At 43.5% G+C, this 23126-nt stretch overlaps 1 protein-coding gene across 1 annotated transcript in view; it reads right to left on the bottom strand.

Moving 5' to 3' along the window:
* The window catches only part of LOC311152154 (vasoactive intestinal polypeptide receptor), a gene marked incomplete at its 3' end in the record, with an annotated part of 110251 nt that extends 96332 nt beyond the window's left edge, over positions 1 to 13919 (bottom strand). The window contains exon 1 of the mRNA XM_084203003.1: positions 13316 to 13919. Coding sequence (XP_084059129.1) covers positions 13316 to 13393 — 78 coding nt within the window. The 5' untranslated portion in view covers positions 13394 to 13919. The remainder of the gene's footprint in view (positions 1 to 13315) is intronic.
* Positions 13920 to 23126: the final 9207 nt, after the last annotated feature.

Genomic DNA, 23126 nt, shown 5'->3' on the forward strand with positions numbered 1-23126 from the left:
ATCATTTATTATATTAATAAATATTATTTATTATACTAGTTTAATGAATATAAAAGTTAAAATAATTATAAATATTATAATAAATAATATTATTAATAATACATAAATAGATTAAAATATTACCTTAACTTCCTCAAACATTAACTACTAATATATTAATTATATAAACAGTTAAAATAATTCTATTATAATAAATAATATTAATAATGATACATAAATATTTTAAAATATTACCTTAACTTCTTCAAATATTAACTACTAATATATTAATTATATAAATTCACAAATTCTTATAACAAAAAATATTCTTAAAGTATTTTTTTGAAAAATAAAAAATATTTATAAAATATTATTATAACCCCAACTCTGTAAGATCCAAATGAAAGCAACAGCTGAGGTGGAAGCACAAATACACACACCAATACCAGGAGTCCCTTCCTCATGGTGCATAAATTTAATTATAGTGTAGATCTCACACTTCTTCCAGAGCACCTTCAGCCTCTGGCAGACACCAATGGACCATCTCCAAAAGAAATAGGGAGCAAGATGGATGGATCTCTAAAAGCAACATCTCAAAGCAGAGTTTTATTAAGTGCTCTTCTAGTCGTGATTGACTGCTGATATATGACACAAGGTATTTTTTATTTGACTGACTAGCACAGCCAGAGGCAGAAAAAAAGCTTTTAAGGCTCTTTACCCCCTGGAAACACAGCGAGGAAATTTCCAGTGATGCATTTCATGGGTCTGCAAAAACTGTTCTGAGTTTTCTGTCAAGGTTGTTAATTACAGAAATAAAAATGAAAAAAGAGCAATTAGCCCCTGCAGAGACTAAACCAGCCAGGCAGGAGGAGCTGGGACCAGCAGCCCTTGGTGGGGATGTGAAGAGTTATCACTCCTGGGGCAGGTGGGAAGGAAATTGTGGCATGACATAAAAATCCACATCTCCACGGACTTTGGAGGGTTTAGTGCCCAGAAGAGCCAGGAATGTTAATTTGGGAGCTTGGCTGTAAATCTGAGCCTGTCAAGAAGGATGGGAGCAATGGTTTAGCCACAGGACACCCTCCTCAACCAGCACTGATTTCATCATTTTTGCTTCTATAGACAATATTTTATATTGTTCCCTCCACTATTTTAGTACTCTGCACCCTAATTTATCATTTTTACAGAAATTAAGTGTGCTTTTAACATCTGGGTATCCAAAACTTGGATAGACTTACAGATTTACAGGAAAAAAAAATCCAGTAGGATCATACATGAATCTAGGTATTCTACCTTCTTAGCAAGCACTGATTTGCAGGCTAAATCCACAGCAATGGCTTTATTCCTCTTTTGTCCCTCAGGAAGTATTGCTACACCTGAAAGCACACATTTTTATAAGCATAAATATATATACATATATATAAATGCCCATTTTCTTCCAATAGGAGCTGTTATTTCACTTGATAAAACCTTTCCTCATCTGTGCCTGTCATGAAGGATGGGAGCGATGGTTTAGCCACAGGACATCCTCCTAAACCAGCACTGATTTCATCATTTTTGCTTCTATAGACAATATTTTATATTGTTCCCCCACTATTTTAGTACTCTGCACCCTAATTTATCCTTTTTACAGAAATTAAGTGTGCTTTTAACATCTGGGTATCCAAAACTTGGATAGATTTACAGATTTACTGGAAAAAAAACCAATAAATCCAGTTGGATCATACATGAATCTAGGTATTCTACCTTCTTAGCAAGCACTGATTTTGAGGCTAAATCCACAGCAATGGCTTTATTCCTCTTTTGTCACTCAGGAAATATTGCTACACCTGAAAGCACACATTTTTATAAGCATAAATATATATACATATATATAAAAGCCCATTTTCTTCCAATAGGAGCTGTTATTTCACTTGATAAAACCTTTCCTCATCTGCATTGCACACAAAGAGGCAAAGATAAGCTTTTGATACACCCTGTGCTGGTGAATTCCCTGGAAAGGGAGGAGAGAGGGGGCCAAGGAGGAACAAAGCTTAATTTTGCTGGAGATGCTGCTGAAAACAAAACTGTTGGAACAATTCCTGCACCCAAACCACAAGGCATCACCTCCAGCAGGTGAAAAAACAAAAAAAAAAGCTTTGCACAGAGAAACTCTGCAAAAAACCAAACTGTCCAAGGAGAGTCAAGGAGCAAAGAGCAGAAAGGGTGGAAAATTTCCTTGAGGGGGATCATGGCTGAGACCCACATGGCTCTGCAGACATGTTTAATGTCATATTCCCCCCCAAAAAATGCACTCAGCCTTGCAATCAACATTTGAGCACATCAGAAATTCCTGGTGCAGTACTTGGCCTCCTCCTGGTGCCCTGGAAAGCTGGGAGCTCTCTCAGCAGCAGAGTTTTTCTCTGCTTCTGAGGATGTCAGGCAAAAAATCAACCTGTTCCTGTTGTGGAAACAGGCTGGAAAAGCCTAATTGTTCTTAAAAAGCAGGATAAAAATGGTAAAAACAGAGTAGATGGATGCTGATGTGGAAGGAAACAAGTGAAAAGTCCAATTGTTCTTAAAAAGCAGGGTGAAAATGGTAAAAAAACCAATAGATGGATGGAGGTGTGGAAGAAAACAAGTGAAAAGTCCAATTGTTCTTAAAAAGCAGGGTGAAAATGGTAAAAACCTCAACAGATGGATGGAGGTGTGGAAGGAAACAAGTGAAAAGTCCAATTTTCTTCAAAAGCAGAATGAAAATGATAAAAATCCAATAGATGGATGCAGATATGGAAGGAAACAGTTGAAAGCCTAATTGTTCTCAAAAAGCAGGATGAAAATGGTAAAAACAGAATAGATGGATGCAGATGTGGAAGGAAACAAGTGAAAAGCCCAACTGTTCTTAAAAAGAAAGATAAAATTGATTGAAAAAACCCAATAGATGGATGGAGGTGTGGAAGGCAACAAGTGAAAAGTCCAATTGTTCTTAAAAAGCAGGATGAAAATGATAAAAAAACCAATAGATGGATGCTGATGTGGAAGGAAATAAGTGAAAGCCTAATTGTTCTTAAAAATCAGGATGAAAATGGTAAAAACCTAATAGATGGATGGAGGTGTGGAAGGAAACAAGTGAAAAGTCCAACTGCTCTTAAAAAGCAGGATGAAAAAGGTAAAAAACCCAATAGATGGATGCAGATATGGAAGGAAACAGTTGAAAGCCTAATTGTTCTCAAAAAACAGGATGAAAATGGTAAAAACAGACAAGGTGGATGCAGATCTGGAAGGAAACAAGTGAAAAGCCCAACTGTTCTTAAAAAGAAAGATAAAATTGGCTAAAAAATCCCAATAGATGGATGGAGGTGTGGAAGGAAATAAGTGAAAGCCTAATTGTTCTTAAAAAGCAGGATGAAAATGGTAAAAACTCAATAGATGGAGGGAGGTGTGGAAGAAAGCAAGTGAAAAGTCCAACTGCTCTTAGAAAGCAGGATGAAAATGGTAAAAACAGAATAGATGGATGCTGATGTGGAAGGAAATAAGTGAAAGCCTAATTGTTCTTAAAAAGCAGGATGAAAATGATGAAAATCCCAATGGATGGATGCAGATGTGGAAGGAAACAAGTAAATGGACTCTTTTGCCATTTGCATTTTGCTTTGGGATGACCCCAGGGCAACAGGAAAACCCCAGGAGCCCTCAGGGAGGGGATCCCAAAACTCCATCACCCCTCCACAGAAGTCCCAGCACAAACCCAGCAAGGGGAGCAAAGCAGCCACATCATTCCTTGCTGAATTATCCCAAATTGCATGGGGAAAAAAGCGGCCAAAAAATGCCAGGCACAGCTCAGGGCTGAGCCCAGCCACTGATGGTGAGGAGGATGAAGTAACTTCAGCTTTTTAAACCAGGCACAGGTTTAATCTCCACTCAGGAAACTCCTGAGGGCAGTGAAAGGTGACTTTAAAAAAATGAAGAATAAAAAACTAAAAATAAAGAAGCAAGAATGCCACACATCCATGTGCAGGATGAACGAGTTCTCCTCTCCCCTGACAAATGGATGGGGTAGGAAATGTAACAATAATCACCACACTCACTTAAAATGAGAGGTGGATGTGGCAGAACAAAGGTGGCAGAGGTGTAAATCCCCAGCAGGGTTTTTGGATCCTGGCCATTTCTCAGCTGGGTGGATAAAAATGCTGAGGGTCAGCCTGGAGGCTGCTTTTTATTTTGGTGCAGAAGTGCAGAGCTGTATGTTATGTTATGTTCTTTTTTTCAGGGGTGGTGGTGATCACAAGCAGTGCATTTAATTTGATTTCATTTCCTTCCTGCCTGGCAAGGGGATGTGTGTTCCTCAAAGTCTGAGCTGCCACTTGGGAGAGATGAAATAAAACCTGGGCTTGGGTAAGGAATAAAGCAGGCTGCAGGGAAGAGCTCAGCATGGAGGAAATTTTTTTCCTTTTTTCTTTTTTCACTCTTACACTACACAAGAAACCAGTTTGAGGCTTAAGATCTCCAAAGAGAGGTGTCTGCCAAAGGAATGAAGTGCCACTGTACCTGTGCCAGGTGCAGAACGAGGTAACTTCAGTTTTGGGGTTCACAGCATCACAGGGTCCCAGAATCCTACAAAGGTTTGGGATAAGAGGGACCTCCCAGATCCTCTCCTTCCAACCCCACAGAGCATCTGCAGGGGCTTCCCTCTCTGCCAAGGGATGATGTGGGGATATTTTTCTATCCCTCCACTGGTCTGAGAGTGGTCAAGCAGCACTGACCCTGCCCTCACTGCTGACCCCACCGGAGCTCAGACCATCCTGGTCACTCAGAGACCCAAAATGCCAAAATTGGGGTGTCCTGATCTGCCAGGAGAATCCCACCTGCAAGGGAGATCCCAGGCTGAGCATCTGTGACAGCCAGTGACATCTGGGAGGGCCCCGGGGACACTGCTCAGATGTTGGTGGGGATGTTCCATATCACCAGGGATTAATTGAAACATCTGTTAAACACAGAATGCAGGCTGGAGCCTCAGATATGTCTGTTCAAAAGACACCCAATGGATTTCAGCTCTCAAAAGGAGACACCAGGTATTGACATTCTGCCCTCCAGACAAGAATTGTGTTTAAATAGATTTTTTTTTTTTTCCCCATAACTCTTGATGAGATGTCAGGGATGAGGATGGAAAAACCTGTGGAGCTGATGCAGGAGGAGGAACACCCCTGCTGAAAAAAAGAGCAGGATCATGGGGGTGGTGGCTCAGCAAAGCTGGGATCTCTGTATTCAATTCCTTTGGCCTCTTCTCCACTTTAAATCCATGCAAATCAACGGAGCCAGGCCATGACAGCCAGCAGGGTTTATCAAAACCACATCACCCACCCAGTTCTTAGTGAAACACAGCAAAAAATAACTCCACTTTGGTTCTGGGCTAGAAAACAATCACAATTCTGTGCAAACAGTGGCATTTAAATGCTAAGCAGAAGTGTAAATCTGCAGCTCCCAAGGCAAACAGTGAAATGGAGAGTTTGGGACTGCCCTGGTGGGGGGAGAAACGCACCTAATGCCGCTAATGGAGGAATTGAAAGCTGTCAATATCCACTGGTGCAGCTGACTGAAAAAGTGACTGTGTTAATTTAAAATACATCAGGGTCTCTAAAATTCCTGTAGAGGAACAGGGCTTTACATCCTGGAAATCCTACATCTATATATACATACATATCTATATATAGTATACACATCTATACAGATATATACACACACATTATATATATATTTATATACACATATATATGGGCATATATACACATATATTCACATGTATATATACACATATATATGGGCATATATATACACATACAAATTCATACACACACATATATATACAAATTTTTACACACACACACACCTATACCTCTACAAATAAATGCAAATATAAATGTAAATATAAATGTAAATATAAATACTATACATACATACACACACATATATATACATACACACATATATACATCTATACAGATGTATACACATACACATGTATATATATATTTATATACACATATATATGGGCATATATACACATATATTCACATATATACACACAGATATATGGGCATATATATATACACACATATATATTCATACACACATATATATACATATTTTTACACACCCATACATATATACCTCTACAAATAAATGTAAATATAAATGTAAATATAAATACTATACATACATACACACACACATATATACACACATATATACATCTATACAGATATATATCCATACACATGTATATATATATATATATACACATATATATGGGCATATATATACATATATTCACATATATACACACACAGATATACACAGATACATGGGCATATATATACATATATATTCATACACACACACATATATATATATTTACACACACATACATATATACCTCTACAAATAAATATAAATGTAAATATAAACATAAATGTAAATATAAACATAAATGTAAACGTAAATATAAATGAAATATAAATGTAAATATAAAATAAATATAAATATAAAACTATAAATAAATAAATACAAATACATATGTATATATATGTATATATGTATGTGTGTATATATATATATATATATATATATATATATATATATATATATATATATATATATATATATATATATGTATATATAACAGTCAGTGCTGGAGATAAGATCTGCCCCAATAAAGTGCCAGTGAAGCAGCACTAATGCAAGCTCTGCTCTGCTGCCTTGAGCAACCCGCAGCACACATCCCTGCTCACAGAAACCTCCCCAAATTCACTCCACAAACCGAGCAGCTCCAAATGGGGCTGCTGCCACCCCCCCATCCTCCAGCCAGGGCTGCCCTGACCTCGGGGCACTTCACTTGGGGCAGAAACAGCAGAGGCAAGGGCTGGAGGAGCAAGGAAATCTCACATCTGCTTGCTCCTCTGCACCTCACCTGCTTGCTCCCAGCAGGCCAGGCCTCGTTCACAGAGAATATTTATTTTTGTGCAGATTGGCAATTATTAATCAGAAGTGATTTGCTGTTATGGCTCTCCCCTCGTTGGGGATTATGTGTCAGGCAGAGCTGGTTCAAAGTGATTTGTGGCAAAGCCCCAGCCAAGGGGATGCTCCTAAAAAGATGAAGTTTTGGAGGGGAAAATATTTGTGCTGTGTAAAGAACATCCTCATCAGAGGGAAAGTTACTGGTTCATCCTCAGAAAGCTACATTTCTTAATTAAACTATTTATCCTTAAAAAAACTTATAAAAAAATACAACTCCATTTTTTTATTAAAATAAACTCCTATAAAGTTCACAATTTATAGAGCTAGAACAGAAATAAAAACTAATAAACATCTAAATCCAAACAAAAAAATACCATCTCACACTATTAATCCCAGCCCTAACAAAAAAAAAAAAAAAACAAAACTCAACCTGCACCTTTTCTATTACATCTTCAGGAGGTTTTAGTTTTTCTAGCAGTGCTAAGCAGCCTGGTATTGCCCCATTTAACAAATGAATGGATTTTATAATGATCCAAAGAGCATCCAATGGCTCTGGGAGCTCATCCCCTCCTCAAAAATCTCCTCAAAACCTCCCCTGGGCACTTCCTGAGTGCTCATGAATGAACTCTTCCTGTGTCAGAGTTCTGGATACTGAGAATTTTAGACTTTCTGTACTGACAGAAATGTACTTTTAGACTTTCTGTACTGACTAGTCCCCAGGAGAACACAGCATTTGGCCTGAAGCCATGGAAAAAACTTCCAAAATTGATTAATAACACTAAGATTACAGGTGTGTAGCTGATTAGACAAGTGTCATATCACAAAATACAAAACTTGGAGTTTAAAATTTTAGAATATAGCAATATATATATGGGACAAAATAGAAGTTTTAAAGCAGTAGCTAGTTCTTCTTCCTTACCCTCTTCTTCATGAGTTTGAGTAGTATTTTGTAATTAAACAGAAAAGTCTGCATGGCTGACTTAGAGAGATTAGTTATTAAGTTAAAAGTGAAAATAATTTGTGCCATTTCTTAATTAAATAGTTTAGCCTTAAAAAACCTTGTAGCCAAAGACTGTGAACCATTTTGTGCCTTGTTAGTAAAAGGCTCCAAAACTTCCTGCTGTGAGACTGTAACATAGATAAAAAATAATAAACACCTAAATAATAATAATAATAATAATAATAATAATAATAATAATAATAATAATAATAATAATAATAATAATAAATAAGCTAAACTAAGCTAATAATTATATAATAATAAATTATATCAATAATGGACTATCATCTCAAGCGCCTTCAATCCCAACCTCAGCAGAAGCAGAAAAAATCTGAGGAAAGGTGGAGGATGTGCCCAGGGAGGTGAATCAGCCCAGAGAAATCCCTGGGGCTCATTCTGCAAAAAGGAATGGGGACAAAAAGGCTGCTCAGGTGGGACCAGCCTTCTCCAGCCGTGCCCAGGACCTCCCTGCCATGGCAGGGCTGTGGAGCTCGGGGTGGATGCCACTGCATCACACCCCTGGCCCTCTCACAGACCCAAATATTTGGGTTTTCTGCCACTGCAGCCCCCTGAGATCTCATTTTCAGAGGCAAAAGCATCTCCCCTCTTGCTGAGGTCCCACCCAGCTGAAGCTGTGGGAGTTGGCACTTCTGGAGAACATCTGGGAGCGTGGAGAGGAGGGATTGTGGAGAAGCTGCACTCAGCAGCCACAGAGGGAAACCAGCACAGGAGGACAAACCCCTGCCTTGGCACAGGCCAGTCTGTGTGTCTGTCCATCCTGCTGGGTCACAGCTCCAGCTCCTCCTGCTCTGGGCTCTCCAGTCGCCTCCAGCTCCTTTTGTCTGTGCTTTTGGCCCCTGGCCTGGGGTTTTTTTCTTGGCTGCACTTCCTAGATTTTGATCCTTGCAAAGCTCTTTCCTCTTCTGTCCAACACAGAAGGGAGAAGGTTGATGAGAGCAGGGAGTGGGGCTATATTTAATCCCACAGCCTTTCCCAGGCATTGAAAAACCAGGAATGCATGTCCCCTGAGGCAGGGTGATGCAGCAGGGGAAGTGACAGCAGCTCAGAAGTGACACTGCCACGCTGGTGCTGACCTGGTCTGAGGGCAGGGCGTGACCTCCTGCATGCCTAAAACCCAGCTGAAACCTGCTCCCCACCAAAGCCTCACTTAGATTTGTTTTTTTTTATTTATTCTGCACAGATAATCGGAGCCCTTTCCTGAATTTCAGCCACTCAGGGTGTGACAAATCTCCTCCAAGTGCACTCAGGTCTGACTTAAAAAAAAGGTCATCAAATCTCAGGTCTCGCTGATCTCCACAGTGTCTGGCTGCCAAAAAATGGGACACTTGATGCTGAGCAGGGAGATCTCCCTCCTGTCCCTCTTGCCTCTGTTCCAAAAGATTTGTGTCTACATTCTAGCCCAAACACCAGAAAACTCCCAGTCCTCCCAGACTATCAGCATGTCATGTGGAAGAATGATTTTGACAAGTCACCAGTCTCTCCAGTTGTTTCTGCTGGAGACCATCTGGTAAAGGCAAAAACCTCTCTAATTTTTTTTTTTCTCCTTTTTTTTTCACCCTGAAAATGAATATAAACTCTGCAAGTTTGCCATTTCCAAGGCAGCCTCGCAGCTGAAACACCTCCCTCCTGACATAACCACTCACTCGGTCTCCACCTGCAATTTGCCAAATGTGCAGAGCATCCCCCTGTTCTGCATCCCCCGACTGCCCCGATGCCTCCTTGGAAAGCCAAGCGTGAGAGACAAAAACCCCTCTCCACAAAATCACTGCGAGAACAAGAACAAAACATTTTGTCAGCCTCAGGAGCCACCACGGGACAAAATGCAGCTCACCTGAATTTGCATTTTTATCCGGAGCAGCCCTCGGGCTCTCGCACCTCCCACTGAGGAGTTGGAACCAGAGGATTTTTAAAGTGCTACAAAAACGGGGGAAATGCGCCTCCACACCCAAAAATCACAACCCGGGCGGCTTTCCCTGTCCATGGTCCCACCTGCCTCCTGCTGCTGAGTGTCTGGTAAAAATCCCTCTTTAAATACACTTTTAAATACCTGGTGGACTCTCTGCTGTTACAGCCCATCCCAATTCCTGGCTGGCTGTGCGGAGTTTCCCTGCTGGAGACTGGAGACAAACCCCTGGGCTGCGGGGACAGTGTGATAATGATGGTGTAACACAGCTTTAAGTATTCCCTCTAGCACGTTTTTCCCCTCAAGATACTGTTCCCCGCCACTATTTTACAATTTTGCCTTTTTATGCCCTAAGTAAGAGCTCCCACAATATTATTCTTGCTGATTTATGTGTCCTCTCTGAAAACTTTATAGAGAGGCTTTCAGAGCTACTCACACACTGGGTTGGGCAACTGGTTCTCCTGAATAAAGTCAGTCATGCATTTATGCAAGCAAAAATGGAATAAATCATACACCCAGTGATGCACTCAGGGTTTGTGGCAAGGCCTTTGTTAAACACCTTGTTACTGCTAAAGGATCTTTGTGCTGGGTGCAGGAACTGGCCTGGAGGATTCCAGTGAGAACCTTGTGGTTGCTTTGTTTAAAGTATATTTATGTCACTTCACAGATTCTCAATCAATGACAGGAGGAAAGAGACACAGACACAGCTGAAGTGGTTGTCCCGATTTCTGTGGAGCTCAGATTTCACTGATTTTCCACACTGATCACATCTCCAGCACTTGGACTGATGAAGAATCAGATTTGAGCTGTTTTATTCTTTTCCATCACAAACCTACTTCAAGGCTGGAACAGAGCAAAGCTCTGAAGAAAAGCACAAATTACACCAGCTGGGCAGATTTGGCTAGCTCAAGGAGCTGGAAGTCTGAAGGCACGTGGAATCCACCAACTGCTTCAAATTATCCACATCTCATGTTCTAGACACACACTGGGAGAAAAAAAGTGCCTAATTTGTATCTCTTCAGGCCAAATTATCTTAATTACATCCCTAAAAACAACGCAGAAGAACCTAAAAGGGATTATTGTGCATTTACACCACATCCACACCACCATAAACACTTGAATTCCACCTTTTCCAAGCTGCCCTGGCAGGAGGGCAGGACTTTGGTGAGCACGGCCTGATGACCTCAGCAAATGATCTGCTCAATTCCCTCTTCTCCACAGAGGTGAAAGTTTATAACAGCAATTAGAAACCACATGGCTGCAAGAGTTTTATGGTGCTGAACTTGTTGATCAGCCACTTGTTCAGAGGTTTGTTTGGTTTTTTTTTTTCCCCCAAGGACGTACCAATAAAAATTATCACAATAAATTATACAAAACAAACCCAAACCAACCAAGCTCTGCTGAGCCATCACAGGTCCCAGAGCTGGGTTATGACTGCAGAGCTACTTTTGCTTTAAAAATCAGCACCAAATCCAAGGTTTAAGCTGAGAAACAAATCAGGGGTTTTCTCCAGCACTGAGGCAGTTCAGTATTAGTCACCTTGTAGATCAGTGCAGATAAGGAGCATGTGAATCTTTTTAACCCACCAGCGTGAACCAGATCCCAGGAACATTAACAACAACAACAGAATAATAAGAGGGTTGGAAAGGAAGCAGTTAGAGGATTGCACCCAGGCTCCTGCTGCCCCAAAGCTTTAGGGGTTTGTGCTTATTGATCCAGCCCAAGAGCATCACCCACAGCCTGATCCTGCCACCCCTTGCAGGGTGGATTTCAGCAGCCCTGTGACCTCACCCTCTGCAGGATCCGGCCCCAGAGGAGCCCCTCATGCCAACAGTCTTTAAAGAAATGGGAATTTTGCCAAGGGCTTCAGTGGAAGCAAGAGCTGGAGCAGCTCCAGCAGCCGATGAGAATGCTGCCCCCTTCTCCTTTCCCCTGCTCCAGCCCTGGACACTTGGGCTATTTTGGATCTTCCCTAAAGCAAGCTCTGTAGAATCCCAAGAACTGATTGTCTGGTCCTTTTTTTTAGTACTTTAATCTTTTTTCCCAACCTGTTCATCCTCTAAGAAAGTCTTTGGCAATGCAATAAGTGAGTGGCTCATGGCGACAGCCAAAAAAATATTACAATTCAGTTTGTACATTTGTTTCATTACATCTGTTTCATTCCTTGTGGGACAAGGAGAGAAGAAAGGGGAGAAGAAAGGGGAGACAAGTGATGCACTGACACATCTGGGTTAACTTCCACTCTCTGAGGCTCAGCTTGCTTGGTCTGACTCTTCTTTAAGACCAGGCTGGATGATGCTCTGAGCAACTGGTCTACTGAAAGCTGTCCTGCCCACAGGGCTTTGGAATCAGGTGCTGTTTAATTCCAACCATCCTACAGTTCTGTGGCGGTTCTGTGACCACAAGCACTGTCACCAGCCCAGCAGAGAAAACACAGATGACTCGCAATGGATGGTACAACCCAATTCTGGTGGGCAACCTCACCCAGCCCTACAGGATGTTGGGGAGTCAGCCTCACCTTCCCGAGAGAAAACAGCTGTGGGAGCAGGTTACACGTGAGAGGGAAACTAAGCCACAGCCAGCACCAAATCTCCCCCCCAACCCCAGGCTGCTAAATTAAAACCAGTCTCGCTCTAAATCAAACCCCGTGAGGAAACGAGCTGCGAGAACAAAGCGAAATCAGAGAACTGCAGACTCCCTGAATGGTCTGGGTTGGAAAGGACCTTAAAGATCCTCCAGTTCTAGCCCGTGCCATGGGCAGGGACACCTTTCCCTGGAGCGGGGAGCTGAGCTGAGCGTGCAGAAGCCGTGCCCTGTGCCTGCTGGCACGGAGGCTCAGCTCGGCTCGGCTCGCACGTGTGAGTCCGTGCGGGGCAGACGCAGCTCCAGGAGGAACAAACCCCCTTTGCTCAGCCTGCCCCGAGCCATCGCGGACCCGACAGCGGGGACATCACAGCCGGCAGGGCACGGCAGCCCGGACACATCCCCTGCTGCCGGCTCTGGAGCGCTGGAAAGCGGCGCTTTGCCCAACTTGGGGCAGCTGCAGGGGAGCCCATCGCAGAGCCCTCGGGGAGAGCTCATCCCGTCCATCCCGCTATCCCCAGCTGCGCGGCGGGCACTCAAGCACTCACCGAGCTCCCGAACAGAAACCAAAGCGAGCCGAGAGCCAGCAAACCTCACTGACAGCGAAACCCGGAGCCGCTCGTGGAACAAAACGTTAAAACCCCGGAGGGAATCCCGGCAGCGCAAAGGGATCCTCTCGCTCCCCAGGGGGACGCGCACCTGAACCTAAGGCGAGCCAAGCGCTCGCGATTTCCCGGCGCACGGGGAGAGGAGCAGATCCTCCCAAAGTTGCCCGAAGTTTGCCCGAGGCGTGCGGCGCTGCCCCGCTCGCTCTGTCTGTCTGTCTGTCGGTCACTCACCGCGGCCAGCAGGCAGCCCAGCAGCGGCACGGCGCCGCGCAGCCCCGAGCCCCGCATCCCGCCCGAGCCCCGCAGCATCCAGCGGGCACGGCGGCGGCAGGAGCGGGAGGAGGAGGAGGAGGCACACGAGGAGGAGGAGGAAGGAGGAGGAGGAGGCAGCGGCTCCGAGCCCGCTCCGCCGAGCGCCCGCACCGCCCCCGCCGCCTCCTGCGCGGGGCGGCTCCGGCACCGCCCCCGCCCGCCCAGGTACGGCCGGGCCCGGAGCCCCGGCTCCTTCCCCTTCCTTCCCTTCCTTCACACCCGCCTTTCCTTGACCTTTATTCATTTTCCCTTCCCTGTTTTTTTTTTTTTTCCGCTTCTTTCTCCCGTTTTTCCTTCTTGCCCTTCCTTTCTCCTTTCTTTCCTATTTCTCTTCTCATCCCCCCTCTTCCCTCCTTTTCATTTTTCCCCTTTACCTTTTTCCATTCTGTCATTTCTTTTTATTTCCTATTTCTTCTTTTTTCCCCTCTTCCTCTTCTCTTCCCCCTTTCTCTCCTATTTCCCACATTTCCTTTTTACCATTTCCCCCTTTCTCTTCCCTTTTTGCTTTGTCTCCCTTTTAATCTTTCTTTTACTTTCCCCCCTTCTGTCCCCTTTTTTCTTTCCCATTTCCCCTCGTTCTCTATTCCCCCCCCCTTTCCTTTTTCCCCTTTCCTTTCCTTTTTCCCCTTTCCTTTCCTTTTTCCCCTTTCCTTTCCTTTTTCCCCTTTCCTTTCCTTTTTCCCCTTTCCTTTCCTTTTTCCCCTTTCCTTTCCTTTTTCCCCTTTCCTTTCCTTTTTCCCCTTTCCTTTCCTTTTCCCCTTTCCTTTCCTTTTCCCCTTTCCTTTCCTTTCCTTTTCCCCTTTCCTTTCCTTTCCTTTCCTTTCCTTTCCTTTCCTTTCCTTTCCTTTCCTTTCCTTTCCTTTCCTTTCCTTTCCTTTCCTTTCCTTTCCTTTCCTTTCCTTTCCTTTTCCCCTTTCCTTTCCTTTCCTCTCCTTTTTCTAATTTCTCACATTTCCACTTTTGGGAATGGGACCCAGCAGTGGTGGGAAGGGAAAAGAATGATTGATTGAGGCATTTGGCTTCTTCTGAAATAACTGCTTGGTAAGAAGTGGTTAAATGGGCCAAAAATCCCAATTCAGTGATCTGTATGTATATTTTCCTCAGAAAAAGGCAGAGCAAGTCCATGCTGTAGGTCACTGACATGGAATTTCTGGATTTCTCAGATTGGAGGAACAGCTCAAGACCAGGCTGACCTTTATTTTTTAATAAAAACGTGGAAATCCTTCCCTTCTCCAGCACACTGGGCAGCATTTCATTTAATATTAAGGGCAATGCTCCTTTCAATTCAAGACAAGCCTCAGGTCTAAGCTTGCTTTAGTGTAGAAAGCCAAATAAGCCCTAGAAATAAAGGTAAAAATAAAAAAAAATAGTACCCTCCTTGCTGTTCCTTTCCCCCTAGCCCCACTAGATTTTCAAGCTCCAACAGATGGACAGATTTGTTGTTTTGTAAAGCACCTGCTGAAGAAAAAAAAACCCAAAATCCTCAAGGAAAGAAAACAAAATCCTCATATTTTGGAGGCTCCCTAATTCCAGGCTCTTCAATTTACTGACACAACCAAGAAAAATGCCATTTTTAGGGAAAAGGCTTAATGGTTAAAAATCCAAAGTTATATCTTTAGTTCTTGATTGCAAATCACTAAACCATCCATTTTTTAAAGCTAACCTGCAAAGGATGAGGTAAAAAAAAACAGTTTAGTATCTTTTCCCCCACTTTTCTGAAAAGATGTGAATTTATTGGCATTGAAAATATTTCCCCTCCCTTTTTTTTGCATTTCATATGAAAAATCACCATCCTCTCCCTTGTTTCTCATCATAGATCTGATGGTGGCCTATAAAAAAAGAGGGACCAGATGTTAATTACCTCAATTAGTTGTACAGAGGTTTATAAAGCTATATAAAGCTCAGTTTGGATCCCAAAATAACAGGGGCAGAGCTGATTAGCTGGTCACTGCATCCCCCCACTAATTACAGCCACTCTGGCTTTCATTATTTCATTTATTAATGCAGCCTGAATGCTTTCAAGCAGCTTGTTAAAGATAAATTTTGGGGGGAAGGAGGAGGGGAGCGAGGTATTGGTAGGTGCTGCCTTTTGGGCTCTTTGCAGAGAGTAAATCTGAAGGATTTGGGATTTTACAGGAAAAGTCTGGAGCACATTTTGCCCTGTGGACTGTGCTGGATCAAGGTCCAGCTCATGGAGTGTCCTGTGGGGTATGGAATTTTGGCAGAAAACCACCCTCTTGTGGTGCTGCTGGTCCTCAGGAATCAGAAGGGCTGGGTTTAATTCTTGATTAAAACCAATCAAGAATTGGTTATAATCTCTCAAGCCTGGTCCTGCTCCTCAAGAACTCCCACAGATTCACAAATAGTTTGCTTTCAACACCATAAATCTGCTTACATTCCATGAAGGAGGAGAGACACAGCCCTGAGCAAACAGAGCTATGTTCCCCTTCCCTTTTTCCCCTTTCTTCTTCATATTTAATTTTATCCAGGCTCCTGTACTATAATTTTTGGCCTTGCCAAAGAGTTGGAGCAATCACGTGTTACAGGTGGGGTTTTGTTGTCTGCATGTCATGTCTTCATTTGCATCCTTAGGAGTGTGGAAGTTAATATGCAAATGAGAATTAATGAGGGGTTTGGCTACTCTCAGTGAGAATTTACAGTGAATACAACAGGTAAAATAAACAGTTTGGTCTTCCTCCACCCTTCTGTGCCTCACTGGAACAACATCAGGCTGTGGGACCTCTGCCTCCCTGCAGGCATCATCCTGTTGTCACTCCTTGCTCTGGCCAGGTGCAAGATAAAAGAGGGGAAATCTCATGTTTTTCTCATCAATTCTTCTCCAAATCCAGATTACTCTCTAAAAAAATCTGATAATTCTTTACAAGTGAACACCCCAGCACTGGGAGAAATCTGCTTGTTTCATCCCAATCCCCAGATTTTACCCTGCCTGTATCAGTGAAATCACACTCCCTTCTCCACGTGGCTAAAGGCTTTTTCAGTGCAGGCTGAGAAGCCCCAACCTCTCTGGAGCCTGTGGAATGTCTTTGGCATCTTCTTTTTGCCCTCTTCTTATCCCTTTGTATCCTCTTTAAAACAAAATTTGGTGCCTGAAGAATTCAAAATGTCAGGTTTATGGCATGGCCTGGTGCTGGTCGTGGTTTAAACCCTCATTTTTGCCTTGTGTGGGTGGGAACAGGAGAATTCCCAGCTGAATTACTGAGATACTGCCATTCCAAGATGTATTTCCCCCAAAGCCTGGCTCTGTTTTGAGCTGCTGCAGTTCACTTCCATTTCTTCTCTGCTGGTGGGAACTTGGTGCTCACCTCACTGGGATTCCACCCAACACCTCCCTGCAGTTTTCCCTAAGTTTTGGGGCTGTGAGGGGAGGCTGGAAGGTGGCAGCTGCCTGGTGTTGAACAGCCTCTCAGCTAATGAGTTGATATTGCAGCCTAGAAAGTGATTAATTTTTTTCCCTTATCTCAGCTATGAACAATTTGAGAAAGCCTTGATCTAATTCCTAATTCCTCATCAGCAGCACAGTTAGCTCAGTGATCACTGTCCTGGGCTGCTGCATCTTCTCTGGGCCTGCCTTTCTTCATTACCATTATTTAACCCTCTCCCTCGAAGGTAATTAACATTTCTGCTGTGGCATCTTTCACAAAATGACTTCTCTCTCAGAGGGCTGCTTGGGGGAATGTCATCCAAATGCTAGAAATTTTGATGGGCACTAATGGCAGAGGTAAATAAAAGCAACCCTATTGTTTCCTGCCCCTGTTTTTTCTTTTTCTCTGTGCCTCTGGCAATCAGAAATGCAAAGACTAACAGCAGTGGTGTCTGGAAGGACAATATTTGAGGGCTGATTCATGCAGCAGTTTGCTGCAGGCTGGATTTGCTGTTCTGTGCCCTTGTTCCCCATTTAGCTTCCTCTCCAAAGCCAACACAATGCATCTGTTCTGCTTTCCACTGGGTGACTTGATTTGAATACAGCAATAGCACCACATCCCATAAACGAGCTGCAAAGTGAATTCCTGTGCATTATTTGCATCGGGGATTAGAGGCAGGCAAACACTGGCTGCGGTGTTTTGCAAACAGGACCATTCCATCCACCTACAGGACTTCATTATTTGCCAAATGGAGCACAAACCATTGGTGCTTTCCTGTGGTTTAAACCCCCTTTTTCAGCGAGGGGTGGAAAGACCAGAGTGGCCCTAGGGAAAATCTGAAGTGAGTTGACCACAAGCCAGCAGGGCTGAAAGCTCAGACTTTCTTCTCTTTCTGAAGTTTTCCCATGAAGTTCTGGAAGTCTCCACCTGTTTGATGACTAAAGCTGTCAGGGCAGCAGAGGTGGATGTGTCAGTGCAGAACATGAAGTATCTGAAGAGCAGGAGTGGGATATTTCAATTAAAAGGATCTACCTGATCCAAGCAGGCTAAAATCTTGTCCTTGATCTCTGGGGCAAGGGCAAATTATCCAGTTGCTGATGCTCACCTCACTCTGGAAGCTAAAGATAGCAATAATTACCTACCCAGCTCCCAGGAGAGCTGAGGATTAATTGCTTCATAGTACTCAACATTTATTTTCACACAATCAAAGCCACTGGGAGCAGAAAAAAATAAGCTTTGCAATTACTATTACAAATCCACAGGGGACTATCCACTCGCAAGATGCATGGATAAAACAGTTTTCTTTAAAATAATTAAAAAATAGCAATAATCTTACTTGTATTTGGGCAAAAAAAGAGAAAATCTTCTAGCTCAGGAAAAAAAAAAAATTAAAAAAACTATGCAAACAAACTACCAAGCAAGAACTTTCTCCAGACTGGGGATGGCAGGGATGGAATGAATTCAGGTGAGTAGCAAACCATGCATTATGAAAGCAGAGCTGTTTACACTGGGAACATTGCAGAGCTGCTCCAGGGCACACCACGTGCCCAAGGCACAGGGGAACAGGGCACCTCTCCCTCCTTTCTCCTTGGGGCTCTGCAGGGCCAAGGAGGACAGAGCAGGGGGCCAGGAGGTGGTGAGGGCACAAAGCTGCTCAGCATAGCTCCCAGCATGGCCACAACCACCTTTCTTAAAATCCCAGTGCCCAGCAGAGGCAGGTTGTGTCCCAGGTCATGGCCACGGTGCAGAAACATTTTACCCTCGCTACTGAGAGATTTTTATCTCCTCTAAGACTCACTGAGAGTGGTTTGGCAGCAGAAGAAGGCACAAGAAGCAGGGAAACCAACACGGTGATTGACACCAGAGATTACACAAGCTAAATAAAAGCTTGGGCTAAAACACGCTCCGGAGAGGGAGATAAAGCCTCCACCTTATCATTAGAGGATGTGACACAGCTGATGCTGCTGTGGAGGAGGCAGGAAATGGAACATTTTACACAGCGTGGCCAAATGCATCACAGAGCTGCTCTGCACGGAGAGGATTGGCTGCTGGTGTCCACAGAACCAGCCCCACTTTCTTCTGACTGGGTGATGGGAATCTCTGTTGTTAAAATAATGAACTGTTTTTAAGAGCTCAGCAAGAGGAATTTCTAGAATATGGTTAATTTTTGTGATGAATGTCGTGAGGCTTGGTATAAACTGACAAGTGCAATAAACAGTGAATAAAAAATTCAGGGCTCTTCCCAAGGTGTCTGCTTGGACTTGCTGGTGGCACTCAGGGACATGGTTTGTTGGTGGACTTGGTAGTGCTGGGTTGTTGCTTTGATTTTTTAAGATTTTCTAAGCTTTCTGATGTTTACATTCTTGTAGCAAACTTTCTCACACACTTTCTGAAAATAACTTATTGTTTTGCATTATTTTATAGAAGAAGAGAAATTTGATGGGCTGTTGGTTTGTCCAGTGTCATTGGACAGGTGGTGGTTTCACCCTCCAATCCACAGTCACTTTTAGAATACTATAAATGTTGGAGTCAGAAAATAAACTTCCCCTTTTCTTCACCTTGAGAGCAGGTGTGTGTGCTCGTGTGGTTTCGTGTCCTACAGTGACACTGGGTTAATGGTTGGACTCGAGCTTAGAGGTCTTTGCCAAGCTAAAAATTCCAAGATTCGGTAAATCTGTTGTTCTCCCAGATCCTATCTCTTATCCACCATGGACAAAAACCCCAGAACCTCTGAGACTGGATGTGCCTGATTCACTGAAACCAGTTTTGAGAAGGCTGAGCTGCCACATTCCCTTCAGGAAGGGTTAAGGAGGAAAGCCCACATTTCAGAAAGCAGCATGTTCATTGAATTCATGCTGTTAATGAGGATCTGCCTGATCCACCCAGCTGCTTTGTGCTCTGGGGCTGCTGGAGTCCTGAGGCATGAAAAGAGCCCTGGGGACAGTGGCTCTGATCTGTGCAGAGCCAGATGCTGGGAAAAAAGTGGAATAACAGAGAAAATGCTCAGCAAAGCATTTTTGGCCACACTGTGGAGCATGATCCTGTTTTTCAAACCTCCTGGCCTGAGTTGCCACTTTCTCTTTTCTAAACCAAATGAAAGGTGCAGGTGAGATCCAAAGCACTGGACATCCACCAGGACCCTCTTTGGGATTTATCAGTCACAAGAGTGAGTTTTTATCTTTTTTTTTTCCACTCCTCTTCTGAAATGAGCAGCAAGCTCAGGCTCCTTTCCTCTCTTGCCTGCAGAGAAGGAGACCTTTCATCTCAGCAGCCTTGTTCTGTTCAGCTCTGTCCAAGCCAGCTGCTCTCACACAGGGCTGGGCAGCCCTGCCCCATGCCTGGACCATGCCAGATTGTTCCTGCAAGCATCAGTCAGGAAAAAACCCACAAAAATCACAAGGCTAGGGTTCAAACGTGGTGATGGAGAAGGGAATAAAACCTCCTCTTCCCCTCAAACTCCCTCTTCCCCTCAAACTGAGGGATTTTTTTGCAGCTTGGTAAGAAAACACCTGAAGCCTAAAACTTCCTATTTGTCTATCATCTGGAATCTGATTGTTTCCACAGGATAAAGATTAAGTCAGAGGCTCTGTGTGTGGTTAGAGGGAAGGTATCTGCCTGTCTGAGGGCTCCCCTGTGAGCTCATTCCCCCACACCCCAAACAAACCAATGTCACTGTAAAGAATCAATTTCTGCCTCTGCCTGGTTGTGCTTTTGGCAGTCAGGGAACACTCCTTGTAAGATTATTGATTTTCCTCCTCTTTGTTTAGCTGGGGTATCCCTTGTTTCCAGCTCAAACCTGCTCTTCAAAATCCTCCTTGCACTAAGGAATGAGAGCAGCCCTGCCTTTCCCTTTTCACTCAGCCATAATCTCTCGGAGAGAAAGAATCCAAGCAGGTATTAGAGGGCTGGGAGTTCTTCCTCCAGCCCTCCTTGTTATGAATCAGATTTAAAGCAAGCCTTTCTGGCTGCTGCAGTTCATTTCTCTTGCTTGAACTGATGAATATCCCAGGATTCGTGCTGCTCATTTGATTCCCTTGCCTGATGCATTCCTTACATATCTGCTGCCTCCAGGACAGATTTGTGCAAGCAAATTAAGCATCCTCACTATATGTCAGCAAAACATTACATCCACTAATGGAGGGAAGTGTTATGTTCTAAGTCCTTTCAACACACATGAAAAATAAAACCCTGTTTCTTGGGGGGAATAAGAAATGACAGCACATTCTCCTGAATTAATGCTGTCTGGGAAGAATTTGTTGCACATAAATGTAATTTTCCAGATAATTTTGATATGTTTTTTTTTTTTCTCCCTTTCCCTGACAACTCTTCTTTCTTTGTAAGCAAAAGATAGTTTCATGCCCACAATCTGCCAGGCTGACTGTACAAAGCAGGGAAACCCTCTCCTAATCCAGACTAAATCGTGTTAGATTTAACAGGATTGACAACAACTGATTTTCCATGCTTCCCTTCAATTTCTGACTGTGCAAATGGCAAAATATCCCAAAAAGTCCCTTTTTCTTTTTCAGAATCAGAGGTGGGTGAGTGAATGAGCTGAACTGTGTGGCATTACCCTGATACCTGTGAATTGTGAGCCTCTCTGGGAAGTTTGGCACTGGATTTTTCAAGGGAAAAAGAGATTTTTAAACTGCAGATGCTGCTGTAGTCATCTAGAAAAGAAATCAGGCATATGAAACCACGCTTCCCAAGGAGAGCTAAACATTATCCAAGGGGATGCCATAACATAGGCAATAACTGAGGGAAGTGAAGCATTAGGCTTTTAGGGAAGATAATTGAATTTATTTATTGAGCTTTCCTGACATGCAGGCTCTGTGCTGGTGCCTCCTGTGTCACCTGGTGCCTCTGAAAGGGATTTCACAGAGAGGTGAGTGACCTTTCTGAAGGGCACAAGAGCTTGGGACTGGATTTTACCTCCGAGGTGCTGCCTTGAACTCGCTCCTCGCGTATCAAAGGCTTGGCACAGCCCCAGCCAAGTTCACCGGGGCTCAGCGAAGCTTTATTTGTTTTAACAGAAAATATGACCCTTGGCATTTGTAACATCAATCTTCTCCCTTATCTCTCTATTTACACTCAGCCCTCTGTGTTTTTACAGCGTCTTCTCCCCTGGCTCCCAGTCCCCTCGGCACAGGGCAGCTTTTCACGTTTGTGCCGCTGCCCTCGCTCTTTTGGGTCAGCAAACAAGAACTTTGGCTGGGGATGGCAAAGAGCAACCACTCCTGCTCCACAGCTCCACTCAGGGAGGGAGTGGCATCCGTGGGTTTATCTCCATTCAGAGATAGCCTGGGAGCTGGGCTGTGTGCACCTGGCAAAGGGAAAATTGTGGATGCCATGGGACAGAGAGAGAGAGAAACGGCCAAGCGTTATGAGAGTTTTTAGGGAATTGTAAGGATGTGATAACTTGTTAAGTATAAACAATCTGCAGGTGGTGTTTTTCTGCTTCACCTTTCTGTTCTTCTCAAAGATAGTGTGTGAGGAAGGTGCTTTTGTTAGTTAGCCAATCAAAAAGAATGTGTGGTATCACTCTATAAAAATCAGGCGGTTCTCTTGAATAAAGCTTCTTTTGCTCTTTCTACAATACTGCCTCCCCACTGCTCCTGTGTCATTCTTGGTGCAAGAGTGACAAAAATTATCCCAGTGCCAATGCTGAGGGCAGCACCAAGCATCAGGGAATGTGCTTGGGGGTTTTGGGGGGATTGGGGGGGTTTTTGCTCTCAGGCAGTTTTTTGGAGGCAGGTATTGTATTTGCAGGTTGCCCCGTGGCAGGAAGGAATGATGAATCTGACTCCATGTTCTCAGAAGGTTAATTTATTACTTTATGATACTGCATTATATTAAATAATACTATACAAAACTATACTGAAGAATACAGAAAGGATGCTTACAGAAGGCTAAAAAGATAATAATGAAAACTCGTGACTCTCTCCAGAGCGCCGACACAGCTTGGCCCTGATTGGCCAATAAGTCAAAATAATTTACAGCAGCATCCAATGGAACAATCACCTGTGGATAAACAATCTCCAAACTCATTCCACAGGTGAGCACAACACAGGAGAAGCAAATGAGATAAGAATTGTTTTCCTTTTCTCTGAGGCTTCTCAGCTTCCCAGAGGAAAAATCCTGGGCAAAGGGATTTTTCAGAAAATATGAATGCCACAGGCAGTAATATCAAGTACTTATAAAGCATGATCCCACTAAGGTGCTGTCACCTTCAGGCATTCACAGCAGGATTCCCAGGAGAAAATGGGGGTGATGAAGGTGTTTTCACTGGAGGAATGGGGTGATGGAGGTGTTTTCACTGTAAAACATTGCCAAGAGCAGCTGGGCTAGGA

Source organism: Fringilla coelebs, assembly GCF_963513975.1.
Source record: "Fringilla coelebs genome assembly, chromosome: 1".
Classification (NCBI taxonomy): Eukaryota; Metazoa; Chordata; class Aves; order Passeriformes; family Fringillidae; genus Fringilla; species Fringilla coelebs.